Raw genomic sequence first — 17,056 nt, 5'->3', positions numbered from 1 at the left:
CCCCAGCCTGGCACTGCCAGCAGCATGACCCCGTCTCTCCCACCCAGCTCCTTTCCAGAGCTTTGTTTAGTCCAGCCCCCTCCTGCAATGCCCTAACTGCCTGAACGGGAGACTTTAGACCAGCCTCGATCGTAATCTCCCCACAGTGATGTTGAAATGGGGGCATGGGCTCAGCTATGCGTCGGGAACCTAGCGCAGGACGGTTTATCAGAGTCCTCCAGACAAGATGGGCCCCTTTCAGGTGCTTCCAGCTGGACACCCAAGGATGGCAAAAATATCAGCCATGTTTAAAACATTGGCTGTGAAGTGCAGGCTGCATTGGTCAGAGAGAAGTTCACAAACCTGGAGTTTGCTGGGCTCAGTTTTTAAGTTAAAAAAAAAAAATCTTCCTTTCGAGCGCGTTTTAACCTTAAAAGCTCCAAGCCTTTTACAGGGTGCACGCAAGTGCAAAGCCACCTCTGGGGTAGGAGTAAGGTAAAAAGGGAGAAAAGTTGCCAGAGGCTCTTCCCACCCTGAGACACGTGGTAGGAAAAGCAGGAGGGAATTTGCCACGAGTGGGGTCTTTATTGAAGTGTCCCCTTAAGGGGAAGAGGTGCCGCCCGCCTCAGGCTCCAGCGCCTTCTAGTCGCGTGGCCCATCATCCACCTGCTGCTGCCCGGGGATGAAGTGCAGCTGGTCCTGGCGGCCAAGCACGCGAGGCTTTCCAGCCATGCCCGGTCACCTGCCAGCCAGGAGCCTTGGAGCAGAGCCCGGAGCCACCAGGCCCAGGGTGCGTGGTGCACGAGCAGTCTTGTCCTGCTCCCGTCTGCAGGGAGGTGGTGGTGGCGGTGGCAGAGGAGTGGGGCCTGGGCTCGGCCTGGCAGGAAAGGCAGCTGCGGTGTGATGCTGATCCCCAGGGCTGGCCCCTGTCTTCAGCTATACCGGCTGGAGAAAGGTGCTGGGTGAGAGCCAGGCTCGTGGGGCGCCCTGGACACTGTCCCCCGTGCACGCAGCGCAGGCTCGGCCTTCCCCTCAGCTCCAGCAGCTGGGGAGCCCACCGACCCAGCTCGGTGGGGAAATGCGGCTGCCTCTGGGGTGACACACAGCAGCACAGGCACCTCAGGGCTCTCACCTGTCCCAGCCTGGGCCCTCTGTGCCTGCTGCTTCCTCTGTCGCGGGCTGCCACTGGAGGGTGGCGGTGGCCAGCCCGGCAGGGCTCTTCACCACACACATGAACCAGGTGCTCAGGTCCTGTTCGGAGAAGGCCTTGAATCGCAGCTCCCGCTGCAACACAACGCCGGTGCCCACGGGCTCCTTCCTGCAGACGGAGACATGGATGAGCCTCGAGCATCCCTCACAAGAGCCGTGCCGTGCCCTTGAATGGCCTAGTGCTGGGCACCGGCGGGAGCCCCAGCCCCAGGAGCCAGCCCCGGGGGTCCCGCCAAAGCGGCCTGGCACTCACTGCACGGCTCCTTCCTGCACGGCGCCATCAGGGTACAGTTTCTCTACGAAAGAGCGGTTCGCCAGCCAGTACATGAGGGTCATGTCCGGGAAGGCGCTCTTTGCCTTGCACGACACAGAGAAGTTTGCCCCTGCGGGGGGGGGGGCAGAAGCAGGTGTAAGGGTCTCTGCTGGGGGTTGCAGCGCTGGAGCAGGGGGTGGGTTGGGGGTGCGCTTACCCAGGGCAGGTCTCGGGAGTGGTTTGAGGGGGTAGATGATCTCCGGGAGCAGCTTGGAGCTCGCGTCTGAGGGCAGAGAGCGGCTGGTGAAGCAGGGAAGGGGGTCTGGGACTGGGCACTGCCCTGCCTGGCTCCTGGGGTAGGGCACTGGCTGTACAGGCAGGGAAACTGAGGCACAGCGTGGTCTGGGGCCAGGCTCAGCCCAGGTGCCCCAAAGGGGACCCTGCTTCTCCCCCCGCCTGGGCAGGCTCTGGCCACAGCCTCACCCCAACCTGCCCGCATCTTACCTGTGCGGCAGAGCTGGATGCAGCCGCAGAGGAGGACAAGGGGGAGCCACGTGCCTGCTCTCCTGGGACCTACAACCAGAAGAGGAGGCAACGCTGAGCCTGGTAGGGGGCAGGGGGAGAGGGAGCTGGGTGGGGGCAGTGAGCCTGGAGCCCTGCTCCCAGCCAGAATAAGCTGTCCCTTCACTGTGCCTCAGTTTTCCCACTTGTACAATGGGCAGAGGGGTCTTCCCTATGCCTGCAAAGCCCTCTAGCTGCTCCCCAATCCCACCACATCCCCCACAGCTGCCCCTCCTCCCTCTCCCCCAGTCCTCCTGCATCTGGAAGGGGGCTTGGACCCCCCCCCCCATGCCAGCACCGACCCCATTGCAGCAGGGCAGGACCGCGGGCAGCAGGAGCGCTGAGTCCTGCCCCTGCCTGCCGAGCCCTACCTGCCCCTGGGCTGCACATCCTGTCTGCTGGCTCAGCTGGCTTGGGACGTGGGAGGCAATAGCTTATAGAGCTGAGGCTCCGCCTGCGCAGAGCTGACTCACAGGCACCGGGCCAAGGGGAAACCCTGCTGTGGTTTTTCCAGTAGCCCCAGCACTTACGGGTGAGCCACAGGGAATGGGCCGGGCCAGGCCCTGGGAGTGCCAGGGTCCTCAATGCCTGGCAGGGGCTACAGGGCCAGTGGTATGGGGCAGCTACTGGGGAACCCCCCCATAGTTAGTCACCTCCAGTTCCATTTTCAGCGACCAGCTTTCTTGCCTGCGTTGCCCGCCGGGCCAGCCTCCGGCTTCTTTGTGTTCCCTCCAGCCCGGACCGGGCGGCGCACCCACTGCAGGTACTGCCGCAGCTGACAAGGGTTTTCAAGCCGAAAGTTTCCTAAGAGAGCTTTTTATGGGCTTGGTGTTTTTTCCATAATCAACTTATCAACACAAGAGAAGCCATCACACAGCGTGAGTAGCAGATCTCCCACACACCCTCTTTATGTTTCCCGGTTGCCTGCCTCCCACCCTGGACCGGCGGGTAGCTTCCCTGTGGGGAACGGCCCGGGACCTGCTTCTTCCCCTTCTTCCGGCAGGGAAGCATTGGGACAGGGCTGCAGCTGGGAGGGAGCCCCACAACCCCCAACATGCCCTCTGCCCCCCCCACAACCACACTCCCCCATACGCACCCACACCCCACACACGCCATGCACACAAACTGCATGTAGCACACACGAGACAGATACACCCCCCCATCCCACACACCCAACGCACACCGTGCACCCCCCCCAGCAATATGCAAAGCGAAGACTGCTGTGACGCAATCCCCTCTATATACACTACGCAAACACAGATCATGGCAAAATAGGTATTTTAATTGTATTAAAAATGTATACGTGCGACTGTAGGCATTTGAGTTTTGGTGGAGGAGCTGGTCTTTCCCTGGCTCTAAGATGACAACCCCTTCTCCTCCCAAAAGGAGTCTTTTGTTGGGGGGTGGGGCAAGGGGAGGGATGTCCAGGGGGCAAAGGTCAGGGGTTAGAGGGTGGGACTTATGGTGACAAGGGGGCAGGGCATATGCCAAGGGGAGGGGCTACATACGCAGTACTCCGCGGCTCACCAAAACTCATTAAGCGGCCCTCGCCGGAAATACTTGTCCGCCCTGGTGTGCGGGGTCCCAGTGCACCCGGGAAGGTCAGGGGGCTCCCTGTTGCTTCGGTGTCTCCCCGAGGATTGATGCCCGCGTCAGCGCAGCGGGGCGCTCCTGCATGGGCCTGTCCTGGGCTCAGCTGCCTCGGGGCGTCGGAGGCAATGTCTCGTAGAGCCGAGGCCCGGCCTGCGCGGCGCTGACTCGAGGGTCCGCTCTCGTCCTCCCAGAGTCCCTGGCGCTCGCCAGCGAGCCATGGGGAATGGCCTGGCCAGGCCCTGGGCGTGTCAGGGTCCTCGATGCCTGTCAGGGGCTATGGGGCCAGTGGTATGGGGGAGCTACTCGGGGACCCCCATGGTTAGTCCGTGCCCTGCCAGCAGCTCACAGTCAGGCGTGGCCCGGCCGTGCCCGCTCCGTCATGCCCAGCTGACCGTGTGTGGCCCGGCTTCGCCTGTCAGCTGCTCCAGCACCGTGCTCACCCAGCCAGGAAGTACTCGTGCCAGGGAGACAGCCCACGGGACTCTCCTGGACATCTCCTGTCACCTGTTAGCCCCCTGCACCACTGTGCCAGGCTGTATGCAGGAACACAGGCAGTGTGGTCCAGTGGTTAGAGCAGGGGGGCAGGACCTGCACAGTGGGGGAGCTTCTGCCTGGCTGTGGGGGCAGGGAGAGGCTGGGTCCAGGGGAGGCTGGGGAGGAGGCGGCTGTCGGGGCATTGGGGCTGCTGCCTCCGGCTGACCCCGCACCCTGGGGCCGCCTGGGGTCTGCCGCACCATGCCGGGAGCACTGGGGCCGTGGCGGACGGGATGGGGTGGGGGGAAGAGGCAGGTTGGCTTCACAGCTCCAAAACTTGGAAAATGCAGCAGTGCCGGTGCCTGCTGAGCTGGGCAGGGCAAGGATGGAGTGGGGGTCCTGGTCAGGGCTGAGGGCACATGGGGCAGGGTGGGGGCAGAAGCCTGGGAAGCAGGTGCAGGGTACAAATGCTTCCCTGCTGCCAAGCAAATTGAGCCTGGGAGCCCCCGATGTGGGGCCCCAGGCAGGAGCCACTCTCTGCCACTGCTGCCCTGTGTGGCCGTGGTCATGTCCCTCCCCATGATTTCCTTGGGCCCATCTCTGGCTGTGGGGTTCGAGGTGGGAAGATAAGTCCATACCGCTCGTGAGGGAGAACAAGGCTTATGTGGCCTGGTCCCTCCTCTGCCCCACACGGATACCACGTCACCCTGACCTGGCCCCACCACAACATCTTTGCTTCTTGCTGTCAACTCCTTTATAACAAGAAAGGCTGTGACCGCAGCATCTGTTCCTCTGATGGTGCTGGTGCTTTTGGTGTTGAGCCAGCTCAGTTATTTTGACCTGCTGTCATTTACAGTGGTGGACTGGTCTGAGGCTGTAGGGGAGGAGGAGACCTCACGGGGGCACACTGCCGTGTTGCGCAGAGGCCCCAGCGCCAGGAAGGGTGCGCGCACACACACACACCTGCCTGCAGCCAGAGGTGCAGGGCCCCAAAACCCAGACTCTCCCTGCACCTATCTCCTTGACAGCTGGCAGCTTGTGTGGCCGCAGCAGGCCCTAGCTGGCCTCCAGTTGTCACCCCTGTGCCTTAACACACACACGGTGCCACTGATGTTGTGAGTTTTGCTTGTCAGCAGTTTGAGGTGCAGTTTCCCAGAAACCCCTGCACCTATCATCTTGAAACTTGGCAGGCTTCATGCCCTTAGAGGCTACCACACCAGCAAGTTTCATCCGAATCTACCAAAAAACCAAAGTTACAGATATTTCATTGATTCCCCATTATACCCTATGGCCGAATCTCTGAATTGGCTCTGAATCGATTTGGGCAAATCAAATCGGAAAAGCAATCAAATCTCTGAATTGAAATCAGTTGAATCCGAATCTGACAGTTGCCTATTCACACAGGCCTACTGAATGCCCCCAGGGGCGCTGATAGCACTGACTTGGTGCAGGGAATTTCAGTGCTTCATCAAGGTTAGCCCTGCATCCGGCTCAAGGGCATGGGCTCCTCTCCCAACCCTTGGCACTGAGGCCCCCAGGGCCCTGCTTTTTGCAGGCTGCAGATAGTTGTGCTCCCCCCAGCTGCGAGGTTTTGTTTCCCAAAAGGCCCCAGCTCCGTCCCCTTCTCCAGAGTCCTCGCAGCAGCCGGGCACCCAGCCCGGGAGCAGTCAGGCCTGCCTGGCACCAGCGTCATGGAAAAAGCCTGGGGCTGCTGGTGATGTAGAGGTTAGAGCGCTCAACTGTGCTGCGCTTGTGCTTTCCTCATCTGTGGGCTGCCCCAGTTCATTTCCTTTTCTGCTTCCCTATTTGTCACAGCGCTCGTCAAGAGGACTTCTATATCTGTGCGCGGCGAGAAGCTGCAGGTTTGCTCGTGACTTCGGTGGCTTGCACCCACCAGTTGTGGCGATGGGGTGGCGAGTTGGGCACAGCTTTTCCCCCGCCAGGGCTCTGCTATGCTGGAGCTTTTGCGGGGTCTCCCAGCCGGTGCTTTGGTTTCCTGCCTTCGCTAGGCTGCGGGGCCTCTGGCTCGTCCCAGCCGCGGTGCTTCAGCAGTGGCTGTTCATTGCAGGGAGTGGGGAAAAAAAGACAGGGGCCAGTTCAGGGCCAGGAGCCAAAAGATAGCTTTGGGGTGGGTCTGTTGGCACAAAGAGACCTCTGCTCATCATGCTGTGGTGCTGTCTCTGCGGTCCTGGTGCTCGCCCCTCTCTGCTTCGGGGCTGCCAGCTCCTCACTTCGGCTCTGCATTAGAAGAGCTCGGGGAAGATTAGACCGTACTGTGGGCAGCGTCTGAGCTCCTCACCAGCCATGGCAGAGTGGGCAGAGGATTACTCGACTCTGGGGACAGGCGATGGGGTTGGCTCCACTGGGGACTGGAGCCCTGCAAGCTGCCTGGGCGCAGGGTCACCCGCCCGAGGACACTGCAGCCAGCGCCGCCGGTACCCTGTGACCTGCCTTGACACCAGGTTTCTGTACCATGGACTCCAGCTCGAGGTCTTAGTCCTCATTGCCAGGGTGTTTTCTTGGTCCAGCACGTCCAAAAGTCAGGCCGCAAGAACATGGAAAAGAGCTGCTAGCCCTTCGGTCAGGCATGGTGAGAAGAGTGGGGGGGTCCAACATGAGGAGCTTTGCCTGGTGATGAAACCAATCCCGACACTGCCAAGCTCACCCCGTCCCAGGCTTCTTCAGCCACGTCTCCAGCCACACCTTCACCCAGCCTCAAGACATTAAAACCTACATACCTCATTTGTTTTCCACTAGAAAGAAAAGGGAGATGATGACCCTGTATCCTCAATGTGCCTCCAGTGCAAAATGGGTGCAAGAGCCTGAACAGAGCCCAATCCTGGGCTTCCCATTCCTGACCTTGGTCTGGTCATCTTGTCTGGTGGGTTCGGCATGCTTCACTTCAGGGGCGAGGAAGACAAAGGAGAGGACACGCTCAGTAGTTTCCATTGAAGTTCGCAGGGGGACTGGGATGAGTGGGAGGCCTGCTCGCAGCACAGCCTCAGACACTTACACAGCCCCGGGGATAGTTTCCTTCTCGGGTGGCAGGGAGCCGCTCTGGCCGAAAACTGATGACGTGCTAGGGGAGGGAGATGCTCCAGGGACAGCATGATGGGCTGCCTTGCAGCCAAGATCTCAGAGCTCTTTACTCCTATAGCAGAGGTCAGGACCCCGCGGCAGGAGCCGAGACATCAGCAAGGCCGCGGATCAAAAGGAGCCGCAGTCTCAAACCCCAGTAGACCAGGCTGGCTTTTAAGCAGCGGGTTGCTGTCTTCCCTCTGGGGCATTCACCTTCCTCTTTCCAACCCAAATGGCTTGCTAGAGGTACTGACCGCTTCTCCTCCAGGCTGCCAGCTCCTTCTGTCGGAGCCGGCATTTCTGCTAGCAGCTTCCCTGCGGAAGCAGACGCGGTGCCTGCGGAAGTCCCCAGTGCCAAATGGCAGCAGCCTGGCCTCCAAACACATGGCCCAAGGGGGCTGCAGCATGGCTTGCAACAGCCACGCCAGGCCAGGGTCCTGTCTGAGCATTTCCCATCCTCACGAAGTCTTGCACCGCTCTGCTGCGGTTTCCACTGGGAGCTGGTGAAGCAAGCAGGCCCCATCTCCTGGGCACAGAAACATCCCTTCCTTTCAAAGGCCAGGGACAGATTCTTGCTCTTGGCAAGCCCACATTCATTCTGCTACGGTCACACCGCCACACACCGATACCAGTCAGGAGCCGGCACAGAATTGGGCGTGATCCAATTAAGAAGCAGAACAGATGGCAGCGTGCTCTTCTGCGCCTTCGGGAGAGTTGTGTCGCCTTCCCCTTTGCTTCTCCCTACATATGGGGCGATGCATAGTGCTTCTACCAAAGCACATGTCCTCACCTGTGGTCACTCTCCACACCTGAACGCTCCTTGGGGCTTAAACACTTCCAAGGATGGAGATGCCACCACCTCTCTGGGGAGCCTGCTTCAGTGCTTCACCACCCTTCTTGTGAGAAAGCTTTTCCTAACATCCACACTCAACGTCCCTTGCTGCTACTTGATCTCCACGTGGACCAGGCCACTCAGGCACATTTGCATCTGCCTAAATTGTGGGGAGGGGGACGGACAGAGACAGAGGGAGCTATCGAGGGCTTTGCTAGGGTGACAGAGATATCCTGAGTGGTAGCAGCAGGACACCACAGGGGAGATGGGGAAGCACAGGAAGCCCGGGTGGATGAATGCTGTTAGGTGACCTGCTTAGATGAGACCAACACGAGTGATTTGGATAGAGACGATGCAAGGAATGGCTGACGCCAGTGGTAGGGGAGACAGTTAGCTGCCAGGACTGCTACTGGATTAGTACCAGCATGCACTACGTGGGCACAAGTTGTGGTCACAACCCATCATGCCGCTTGCAACCCACCGTGACACTCATCCATTCAAGTCTTAGCGCCCCCAGGGCCATAGGAAGGAACCAGACATCGCCACAGGAAGCTGGAACAGAGACAAACGCAAAGCACATCTCGCGTTCAAGGACTCTATTTTGGTTTGGCACAGAAGTTTCCAGCGTTGTGACTTGGCTTTTAATAATAATAACAATAAAAAAAAACACCTTTGATTCAACGGAGATTGTTATTACAGTCAAGTCTGTCTTGCTCTCCAGAGCAAACAAGATACAGTCACTGTTACTTCAAAGTGCTCGCTAAGAGGCTAGAGGGGAAACATGGCTTTTGTTCAGAGGGAAATCTGCTTTGGTGCATCCCTGAATTCCCTTCCTTCCAGTCCCTTAAAGCCACAGATTTGAAAAAACCCAGTCAGACCACCATGCACTTTTGCTGCTTCATTGTGCTAAGGGGAAGACCCAAAACACCCACAATTTAGGGACAAATTGAGACATGATTTTATACCTCCACAACTGTCATTTCTTAGAAAGCAAACCTCTAAAAACCCCTGGCCGTCACCCATGCAGGCAGCAGGAAGACCTTTAAACGGATGGAGATGAGGAAGGACTGCTTCCTTTTTAACCACAACTGAACTTCTGGGAACAGACCTTGCTGGAAGCGCTCGTCCCATCGAGATGCGTTGTGCATGCTCAGTAAGTGAAACGTGCCGCCACGTCGACAGCGTGCAGTCCCCATAGCAAAGCAGAGCCAACACTACAGTGGACAGGAAGAAGCGCTACTAGTTCAAGTGCAACCTTCTCTCCCAATTCTTGCAACCCTTTCTTGCTGCTATCACTGGGCCAGACTTCAGCATGGACTGCCACATGCAGCCCTGCAGGACCGACCATCATTGTGTAGGTCCCATGTAGCAAAGACACGTTGAGTCAACATACTGGCTGGAAACGAATCTAGACCTAGAATACTGAGCACTATTCATGGCGGAAAGGAAAAGCTTCCCATGTATCCTGAAAGACAAGCTTGTGGGTACTGATCCTTTCACTGGACTGTAGAGGACTACTGCCATGTACTGGCATCTTCAGTGATGGGCTGCGGGGCAGGGATACACTACATGACTGGCTGCCTAGCTCCCTGCTCCAATGGGTGCCATCCTTGCCTATCCAAGTAATGAAGCTTTTGCTCCGGGGACCTTCCCACGGCTCTGACCCCATTTAACTAAGTGGGCTTCTGCATAGGAAAGTTTCCTGCATCAACCAGCAAACAAATCCCGGGGATCCACCTGGATCCTAGTGCTCATACATGGGTGGAAAAACCACGACCTCATCCCTTAATACATACTCTGTGGAAGCTAGAGATGACCAGAGAGGCATAGTTTAGCTCAGTGTTCAGGTGACATCAAATTTGGTGGCCAATGGAGTCCTTTAAAGCCCGCTGACATCAGAGGCAAGAAAGCCAGCCATAACAGTTCCGCTTGCTGGGAAGATCCCTCTTTGGTCTGCTTGGACTCTCTGCTTCCCTGTAGGCCACCCTAGGGCAAACTACAGTTGAGCTTTCCCTGTGGCAGCTGTGCACAAAGATTGATCTCCAGTGACCAAGACACTGTTGCTTTGATGGCTGTTACCAACATAATGGGATGCGTCCCTTTGAACTGCGTTGGTCAGACCCTCGCTTGGGATGATTGGTGACTCTCCTCCAGAGACCTATGGACTAATGTGGGATAACTCACAGAGGAAGCCTATGATGCGTGACCCATAAGCCAGACTTATGTGTACAAAGCATATTGCTCCCTTTTCCGTCCTTGCACATCCCATGATACAAAGTGGGCCAGGTCCTGCCTGTTCCCACAAAGATGCACAAGTCCCTGGAGCTTGCTTTGGTAGGTGGCTTAGACCTCCATGCACCAGGCAGAAGTGGCCTTTATACCCCGAGAGTGCTCAAAAAGACAAAGTGGGGAGCAACCTGATGCCTGCTGCTTCCTCCGCTGTTGGGAAATACCAAGTTGCAGCTCACTGCTGCGGAGAGAAAGAGGCATGTGGGCACACGAGGGAGAAAATGGGGCCTACACCGGGGTCTCGCCAGCATGGAGAAAATAAAGCACGGCACAAAACTATGAAGCTAGAAAAAATATTGTTGCTTTCTTCTGAGCCAGACTGAGTTCCTGGTCTCAGTCGGGTCAGCGGATTTATTTCCTTTGTATGGGTCACTGAGAGGGGAACTGTTAGGAGTTAATCTATTCCTTACTCGTTTTCACTGAAGGCAACTGAGGCCCCTTGGCTGTGGTCTCCCTCCTTTCCAATGAAAGCACGATGCAGGACTTTGATGCTGCCCTCCCGCTGATGTAGTCTGCTACACCATGCTACTGCACTTCCACAATGAGCCTCCATCTGTGGGTTCCCCCTCAGCATCTGCCCCTCGCAGCAGTGCTGGACTCCCAGGGTGTTATGCACATAGGTGCAGTGCCTGCAATGCAAGCCCCAGGTCTCCCAAGTGCAGATGTGCAACTCCAGGCCTAGTTCACTGCAGGCCTGGCTGCTCCTGGCGGTGGCATTCACCCTACCGCTGCTCAGGTGGGAATCCAGTTGAGTCTTGCAGTGAACGAGGCTGCAGGAGCCATCTGTCTGCTGATAGCAGAGCTGCTGGCAAGAGGGAGGAAGAACAAAATTAAGCAGACAACAAAGGATGGGGATGAGCCTGACTACGCAAGAAGACCTAGCAAGCTGTGCCGAGTTTCCGTGAGCAGACCCTGCTAGCTTCCTAACACGCCGTGCCTTTCTTCATTCTAGAGGAATAAGACAATAAAGGGTGGGAAAAACCCTCTTGAATCTGCAATATAAAGTTTTAAATATGCGCATTAAAATAATTGCTTTAAAAAATAATCGCCCGCTCCAGCCCCGGCAGAAACTCGCCGTGCTGGGAGCTGCCCGGCCCAGTCTTTGGGCAGCCCCTGGAGAAGTGTTGCATGGATGGCCGAGATCCTGAGAGGTGAGTGATAAAAACTTTTAAGTCTTCCCGGCCAGCTGTTGTCCTCTGCCCTTGACGCGGGTCCTCCTTGAAGCAGCTCTGCAGCTCCCCAGCCACAGAGATTATTCCAGACCCAGGATGTAGTTAATGCCTTGTACCAGTCCGATTATAACTGGCTGCCAGGCCACGAGGTAGCGCAGCCAGTCGAGCAGCTGTCCGTACATGACGTGTGGCCGTTCCCAGCTGGATGTGGGGAGGAATTAAAGAGGCAAAGCACAAGGGAAGCGGAGACAAAACAGGGCTGCCCTAGAAGAGCCTTGGGGAAGGCATTCGTCTTGCTCAAAGCTGCGCGAGCAGCCCTGCTACTGGCATTAGCATCACCTGGACCTGGAGACAGCCCGCGGGTATTGGTGCAGCCGTCAGACGAAACAGACCTATGCCGTGCTACTTCTTCATCAGAGATCCTACTAAGAGAGAATCACAGAACAGCTGGGATGGCAGGACCTGCCGGGGGGTGGCATCTAATCCAACCCCTGTTGGAGGCAGAATCATCTCTACCCAAATCATCCCATGCAAGTGCTTATACCCACTCAACCCTACTGCACAACTACCAAAGACACCAACCTGCCTCAGGTAAAGCGGGAGGATGAGGGTTGGTAGCATCTCTTTCAAGTCAGGGTCTAGCATGGGGCCCACCTGGGCACTGCTGATGGGGCTTATCCTAAGAGGGGTCCGAATGGTGCAATCCCAACGCAGTGGAGTAGCCTCACCCCTCCATGCAGTGCTGGGCAGGCAGCCACAGCCAGCCTTTGGGGCCACGCAGGGCAGAGCACAGCCCGGGGACTGGAAAAAAAGCATCGCTCTGCTGAGGGAATGACTGAAACATTGCCCCCTTTCAACCCAGCGTCAGGGCTGCGATGCCCCTGGGGACAGCTCCTCAAAGCATCCGTTATTACAGCACAGAAGCCACGATCCTACACATCTGCCAGCTGGCAACACAGAGGAGGGGGCAGGTTTAAGGCAAACTCAGTGTTAAATTCCCCTCAGACTCATGCTAAACCTGTGCTCCAATAAGGGCAGAGAGTGGCCCTTAGAATCACAGAAAACGAGGGCTGGAAGGAACCTTGGGAGGCCACATCCAGTCCAACCCCTTACTCCAAGCAGGACCAGCCCTAACTACATCATCCCAGCCAAGGCTTTGTCTACCCAGGTCTTAAAAACCTCCAAGGATGGGGACTCCACCACCTCTCTGGGGAGCCTGTTCTGATGCTTCACCACCTTCCCGTGATAAAGTTTTTCCTAATATCCAACCTCAACTTCCCTTCCTGCAGCTTGAGCCCATTGCTCCTTGTCCTGTCATCTGCCCTCACTGAGACCAGCCCAGCTCCATCCTCTTCGCAACCCCCTGCAGGGAGGTGAAGGCTGCTATTCAATCCCCCTCGCTCTTCTCTTCTGCAGACTCAATCAGCCCAGCTCCCTCAGCCTCTCCTCACCACTCGTCCCCCAGCCCCACAACCACTGTCGCAGCCCCCTGCTGGGCTCTCTCCAATGTGTCCACATCCTTTCTGTAGTGGGGGCCCACAACTGGACACAGGACTCCAGATGTGGCCTCCCCAGTGCCAAATAGATGGGAAGAATCACTGCCCCTGATCTGCTGGCACTGCTCCTACCAATGCAGCCCAGGATGCCGTTCACCTTCTTGGCACCAAGGGCCCACTGCTGGCTCCTGTTCAGCTTCTTGTCCCCTGTCACCCCCATGTCCTCTTCGACAGAGCTGCTGCCATCAGTCAGTCCCCAGCCTGCACTGGTGCATGGGATTACTCCATCTTAAGTGCAGGACTTTGCACTTGTCCTTGTTGAATCTCATGAGATTTCTTTTGGTTCAATGCTCCAATTTGTTAAGGTCTCTCTGAATCCTAGCCCTACCCTCTAGTGCCTGGTTGCACGGCATTACTGGCAAAGCTGCTACTGGAACAGAGGGGGTTCTCCCACAACCACAGCAGGTTTCTGGTTAATTGCAAGACTAGCTTTGCTGGAGAGCTTATTTTCAAGGAATAGACTGTAATAATCTAAGAAGTGCCCAGAAAAGGATACGGGTTGCTGAACATCCTCTTGAGGTCCACCTTCTCTTTGCAGTATGGACACGTCTGCTTCTTCCCCACAATGCACCAGCCTCGGATACAGAACTCGTGAAATCTGAGGCGGTGACAAGTTAAGGGAAACTGCTGTTTGGGAGGGGGAAAAAAATCACGGTAAAGCAGAGTTAGTGGCAAAACTGCAGTGGGGACTCATCACCTCTAAGACCCAGTCAATTTGCTTTCAGTGCTCAAATGGCTGCTTTCAAATCGGCGCCAGCAGCCACACGTCCATTGCTTTTTCACAGCTCACATGTACACGTGAATGACTCAGTTAAGAGCCAGGAGCAGCTGTTTTGCTATGACCTCTACCCCACCTCTCCCCAGACACAAGCATTTCCTAAGCAGATAGTCATTAATGGAGAAGTACAAGTCTTGTTCCACTCTGTTATCCTTACCGCTCAGGACAGGCTTAATGGTCTGTGTTGATAGGGAAACCTCCTTGGCATCAGAAATGTGTTTCAGTTCCCAAGCAACTGGAACACGGAGCAGATGTTCCCAGATGTGTTGCTGGCCGAGTTACTGTGGCTCAGTGACTGGGGGAAGTCCAAGGCGCTGCCCTTCTAGGAGCAGCTGTCTCCTGTGCTGGGTGCCTGCCCACACTGAGGGGAGGTGTGGTAACGCTCAGCCAAAAGGCTTTAGCTGCTGCTGACACCAAGAGGATAAAGCCCGTTTTACCCTTGTTACCGTAATTCTGCCTGACCGACCGATTTCTACACTTCTCTGCTTTGGAGGTACGTGATCAGGACCAAAGATCTAGACCAGGCTTGACCTGGTATTAAGGACATCCCCTGCAACAGCCTACCTATGAGTCGATCAGCTTAACCACCTCTGCAAGGCTGCAGTTTGCACGTGCTCTGCAGACTCAGCCAGGGAGGTGATGTCTTCAAGGACTCTTACTTACACTGAGCTCAGGAATACTAGGGCCAGCAAGGACTTCCCTGCTATTGCTCTTTCCTTTAGCAGCCAGGGGCTTGGCTGGTGCATCACCTGCAGAAGTGGAGCCTGAAGCAGCATAACATAGCATCATTGTGGATGAAAATACATGCAGAGGAGTGGGGCACTGCGTGCTAGGGGAGAGAAGCAGCAGCACCAGGGTTTTAAATGCATGTCTTCATTTTTCTTAAGAACTCACGCGTAGAGCTTAAACGCTGCCCGAGACTCATTTGGGGAGTTTCTAGGTTATATAGGAAAAGCCTGGAGAGTGTGACCTGAATTGCAGGTAACCTTGCAAGCTGGCTACCGATACAAGAGGCAAGAAACAGGTCCGCAGCTCGACCTTTTATTGCTTACTTCACTAAGCAAGAAAACCAAGAGTTATCCCACCGCCTAATCTGGTTACCTGAGACAGCACACCATAGTCTTACCTATATCGGCTGGGGAAGAGACTCAAGCCAGGAGAGACTGGTAGCATGAAAATTCGTACCTGCTTCTGCATACGCTGCTTGCTTAGATGGTGTAGGCCTGTGCTGTGGCTTACGTGATCATAATCCTGATACCTATTCACATCCAAGGCCATTATAATTTGACATGAGAGCCAGGTTTTGTTAAAAAGGGGAAGGAAAAGCATCTGAAGAAGTGCAGTCCAAACACGCAAGAACCAGCACAGGCCTGTGCAACTGTATTTTCTCCTCCTTGTGTACGTGCTTTACAACACACTTTGCCCTGAGCATATACATCTCTAAAATACTAAGCAAGCTGAAAACAAGCGTCGGAGCCATCATGACCGACAACACTGGAGCAGGCAGTTAAGAGAGGCTTGACCTGCTTTTCAATGCACTTCTCTAGTCCTTTCCATCTGCCGTGGCATTTACCACAATTAGGGCCCCGTGAGGATGAACTCTACACACTGCGCCCTTGGCAGACTTTGCTACTTCACTGTTCCTTCCTCTTCCAGCCTACAGATGTCAAATGCTGACCTGATTGCAAACTCCTAGGGCATCCCCCAGTCTCTCTGAGCCTGTTGAAAACTGACATTGCTGCTGTTTCATCTAAGCCAGTGCAGTGCAAAGCTGCTTGTAAAACCCAGCACAGAAGCCTATGAAGGAAAAAGTGCCAATTTCCTCTCCTGTTTACCTTTATCCACTTTTGGCAACTCTGCTTTGGCTCAGGCCTAGGCTGTCCTGTGCCTGGAAGTCATTTCTGCAGAAGAGGGAATGAACGGGATGGTAGGAAATTCCACACATGAGTAATTGTTTTTAGTCTCTAGGATGTTAGGTGTTATAGTAACAAAAATGAAATGTATTGCCAACGCAATTGCCAGTCACTGCATAATGGAAGCACGCAGGAGGTCACATGCTTCCAGAATCTGCTTGAAGAAAAATTCTTTATTCATCTTTGCTATTTTAAGAAGCATGTGGTCACGGAGCACTCCTGTCCTCCCCACATCTACATCACAAATGACTGAGTATGACACAATGTAGCATGTCTGCTTCCTCCCTCTTTGGTTTCTTTTCCTGGGTTAAAGTTAGACACAGCAGCAGCTATAAACTCTCACCCAGTATGGTCAGTATAAGCCTCTTCCAGAAACCTCATGAAAAAAACTGCAGTTTCTAAGTATCACTATTTTATTTTGCCACGCCTAATAGTAGAGTTAAGTCTTATTTTCTTTTCATACAATGCCAGAGGGATGTCTCATTTCCTTTCATACGATTCATGGATTTGTGGGTGTTGTGGTTCATATAGAATCATAGAAGTCGGGTCGGAAGAGACCTTGTATATCTTCAAGTCCAACCCCCCCCATCTGGGCAGGAGAAAAACTGGGCTCAAATGACTCCAGCCAGGTAGGCATCAAGCCTCCTCTTAAAGACCCCCAGGTAGGAGCCAGCACCACTTCCCTTGGAAGTTGGTTCCAGATCCCAGCCGCCCTAACGTAAAGTAGTTCTTGCGGATGTCTAATCTAAACCTCCTCTCCAACAACTTGTGGCTGTTATCCCTTGTTATGCTGGGGGGCACTCGGGGAAACAAGGTCTCCTCCAAACCCTTCTGGTCCCCCCTAGTGAGTTTATCGACTGTCACCAGGTCTCCCTCAGCCTTCTCTCGTGAAGGCTGAACAGGTTCAGGTTCTGCAGTCTCTCACTGGAGGGTCTACTTTGCTGTCCCCAGATCATGCAAGTGGCCTCCTCTGGACCCTCTCCATGCTGGTCACATCTCTCCTGAAGTGGGGCGCACAGAACTGGACGCAGTACTCCAGCTGCGGCCTGACCAGTGCCGCATAGAGGGGGGGATCACCGCCTTGGACCTGCTCGAGATGCATCTGGATGCACAACAAGCTCCGGTTAGCCCTGCCAATCGTGACCCCACATTGTCGGCCCATGTTCATCTTGGAGTAAGTAAAGATCCCAAGATCCCTTTCTGCCTCCATGCTCTCAAGAAGGGAGTTTCCTATCCTATAAGTGTGCTGCTGGTTACTACTGCCCACGTGCAGCAACCTGCACTTGTCAGTGTTGAAGCGCATCCTGTTTTTGCTAGCCCACCCCTGTAGCCTATCCAGGTCTTGCTGCAGTCTTTCCCTCCCTACTAG

General features: G+C 55.4%; 2 protein-coding genes across 3 annotated transcripts; both read right to left on the bottom strand.

Moving 5' to 3' along the window:
• Nucleotides 1-544: 544 nt before the first annotated feature.
• On the bottom strand, nt 545-2,448 carry IL18BP (interleukin 18 binding protein). Of its 2 annotated transcripts, XM_019530481.1 has the most exons (6): nt 2,374-2,448; nt 1,946-2,014; nt 1,659-1,724; nt 1,442-1,571; nt 1,112-1,297; nt 545-924 (listed from the first exon to the last, which is right to left on the bottom strand). In XM_019530481.1, the coding sequence occupies exons 1-6, from the start codon at nt 2,390-2,392 to the stop codon at nt 912-914; spliced, it is 483 nt and encodes a 160-aa protein (XP_019386026.1). In that variant the 5' UTR covers nt 2,393-2,448; the 3' UTR covers nt 545-911. The 2 variants fall into 2 exon arrangements, with proteins under 2 accessions (XP_019386026.1, XP_019386028.1); XM_019530483.1 differs by lacking the exon at nt 1,946-2,014 and having other exon boundaries at nt 2,374-2,401.
• Nucleotides 2,449-10,359: 7,911 nt separating this feature from the next.
• LOC109306859 (RING finger protein 121-like) lies at nt 10,360-14,952 on the bottom strand. The gene is made up of 3 exons (XM_019530484.1): nt 14,438-14,952; nt 13,493-13,594; nt 10,360-11,641 (listed from the first exon to the last, which is right to left on the bottom strand). Exons 1-3 carry the CDS (start codon nt 14,548-14,550, stop codon nt 11,521-11,523), a joined length of 336 nt encoding a protein of 111 aa, XP_019386029.1. The 5' UTR covers nt 14,551-14,952; the 3' UTR covers nt 10,360-11,520.
• Between the last annotated feature and the right edge of the window lie 2,104 nt (nt 14,953-17,056).

This window comes from Crocodylus porosus, unplaced genomic scaffold (genome assembly GCF_001723895.1).
Source record: "Crocodylus porosus isolate Cpor-Errol unplaced genomic scaffold, CroPor_comp1, whole genome shotgun sequence".
Lineage (NCBI taxonomy): Eukaryota > Metazoa > Chordata > Crocodylia > Crocodylidae > Crocodylus > Crocodylus porosus.
Note: the sequence above shows the minus strand (reverse complement) of the source record. Positions and strands in the feature narration are given on the sequence as shown.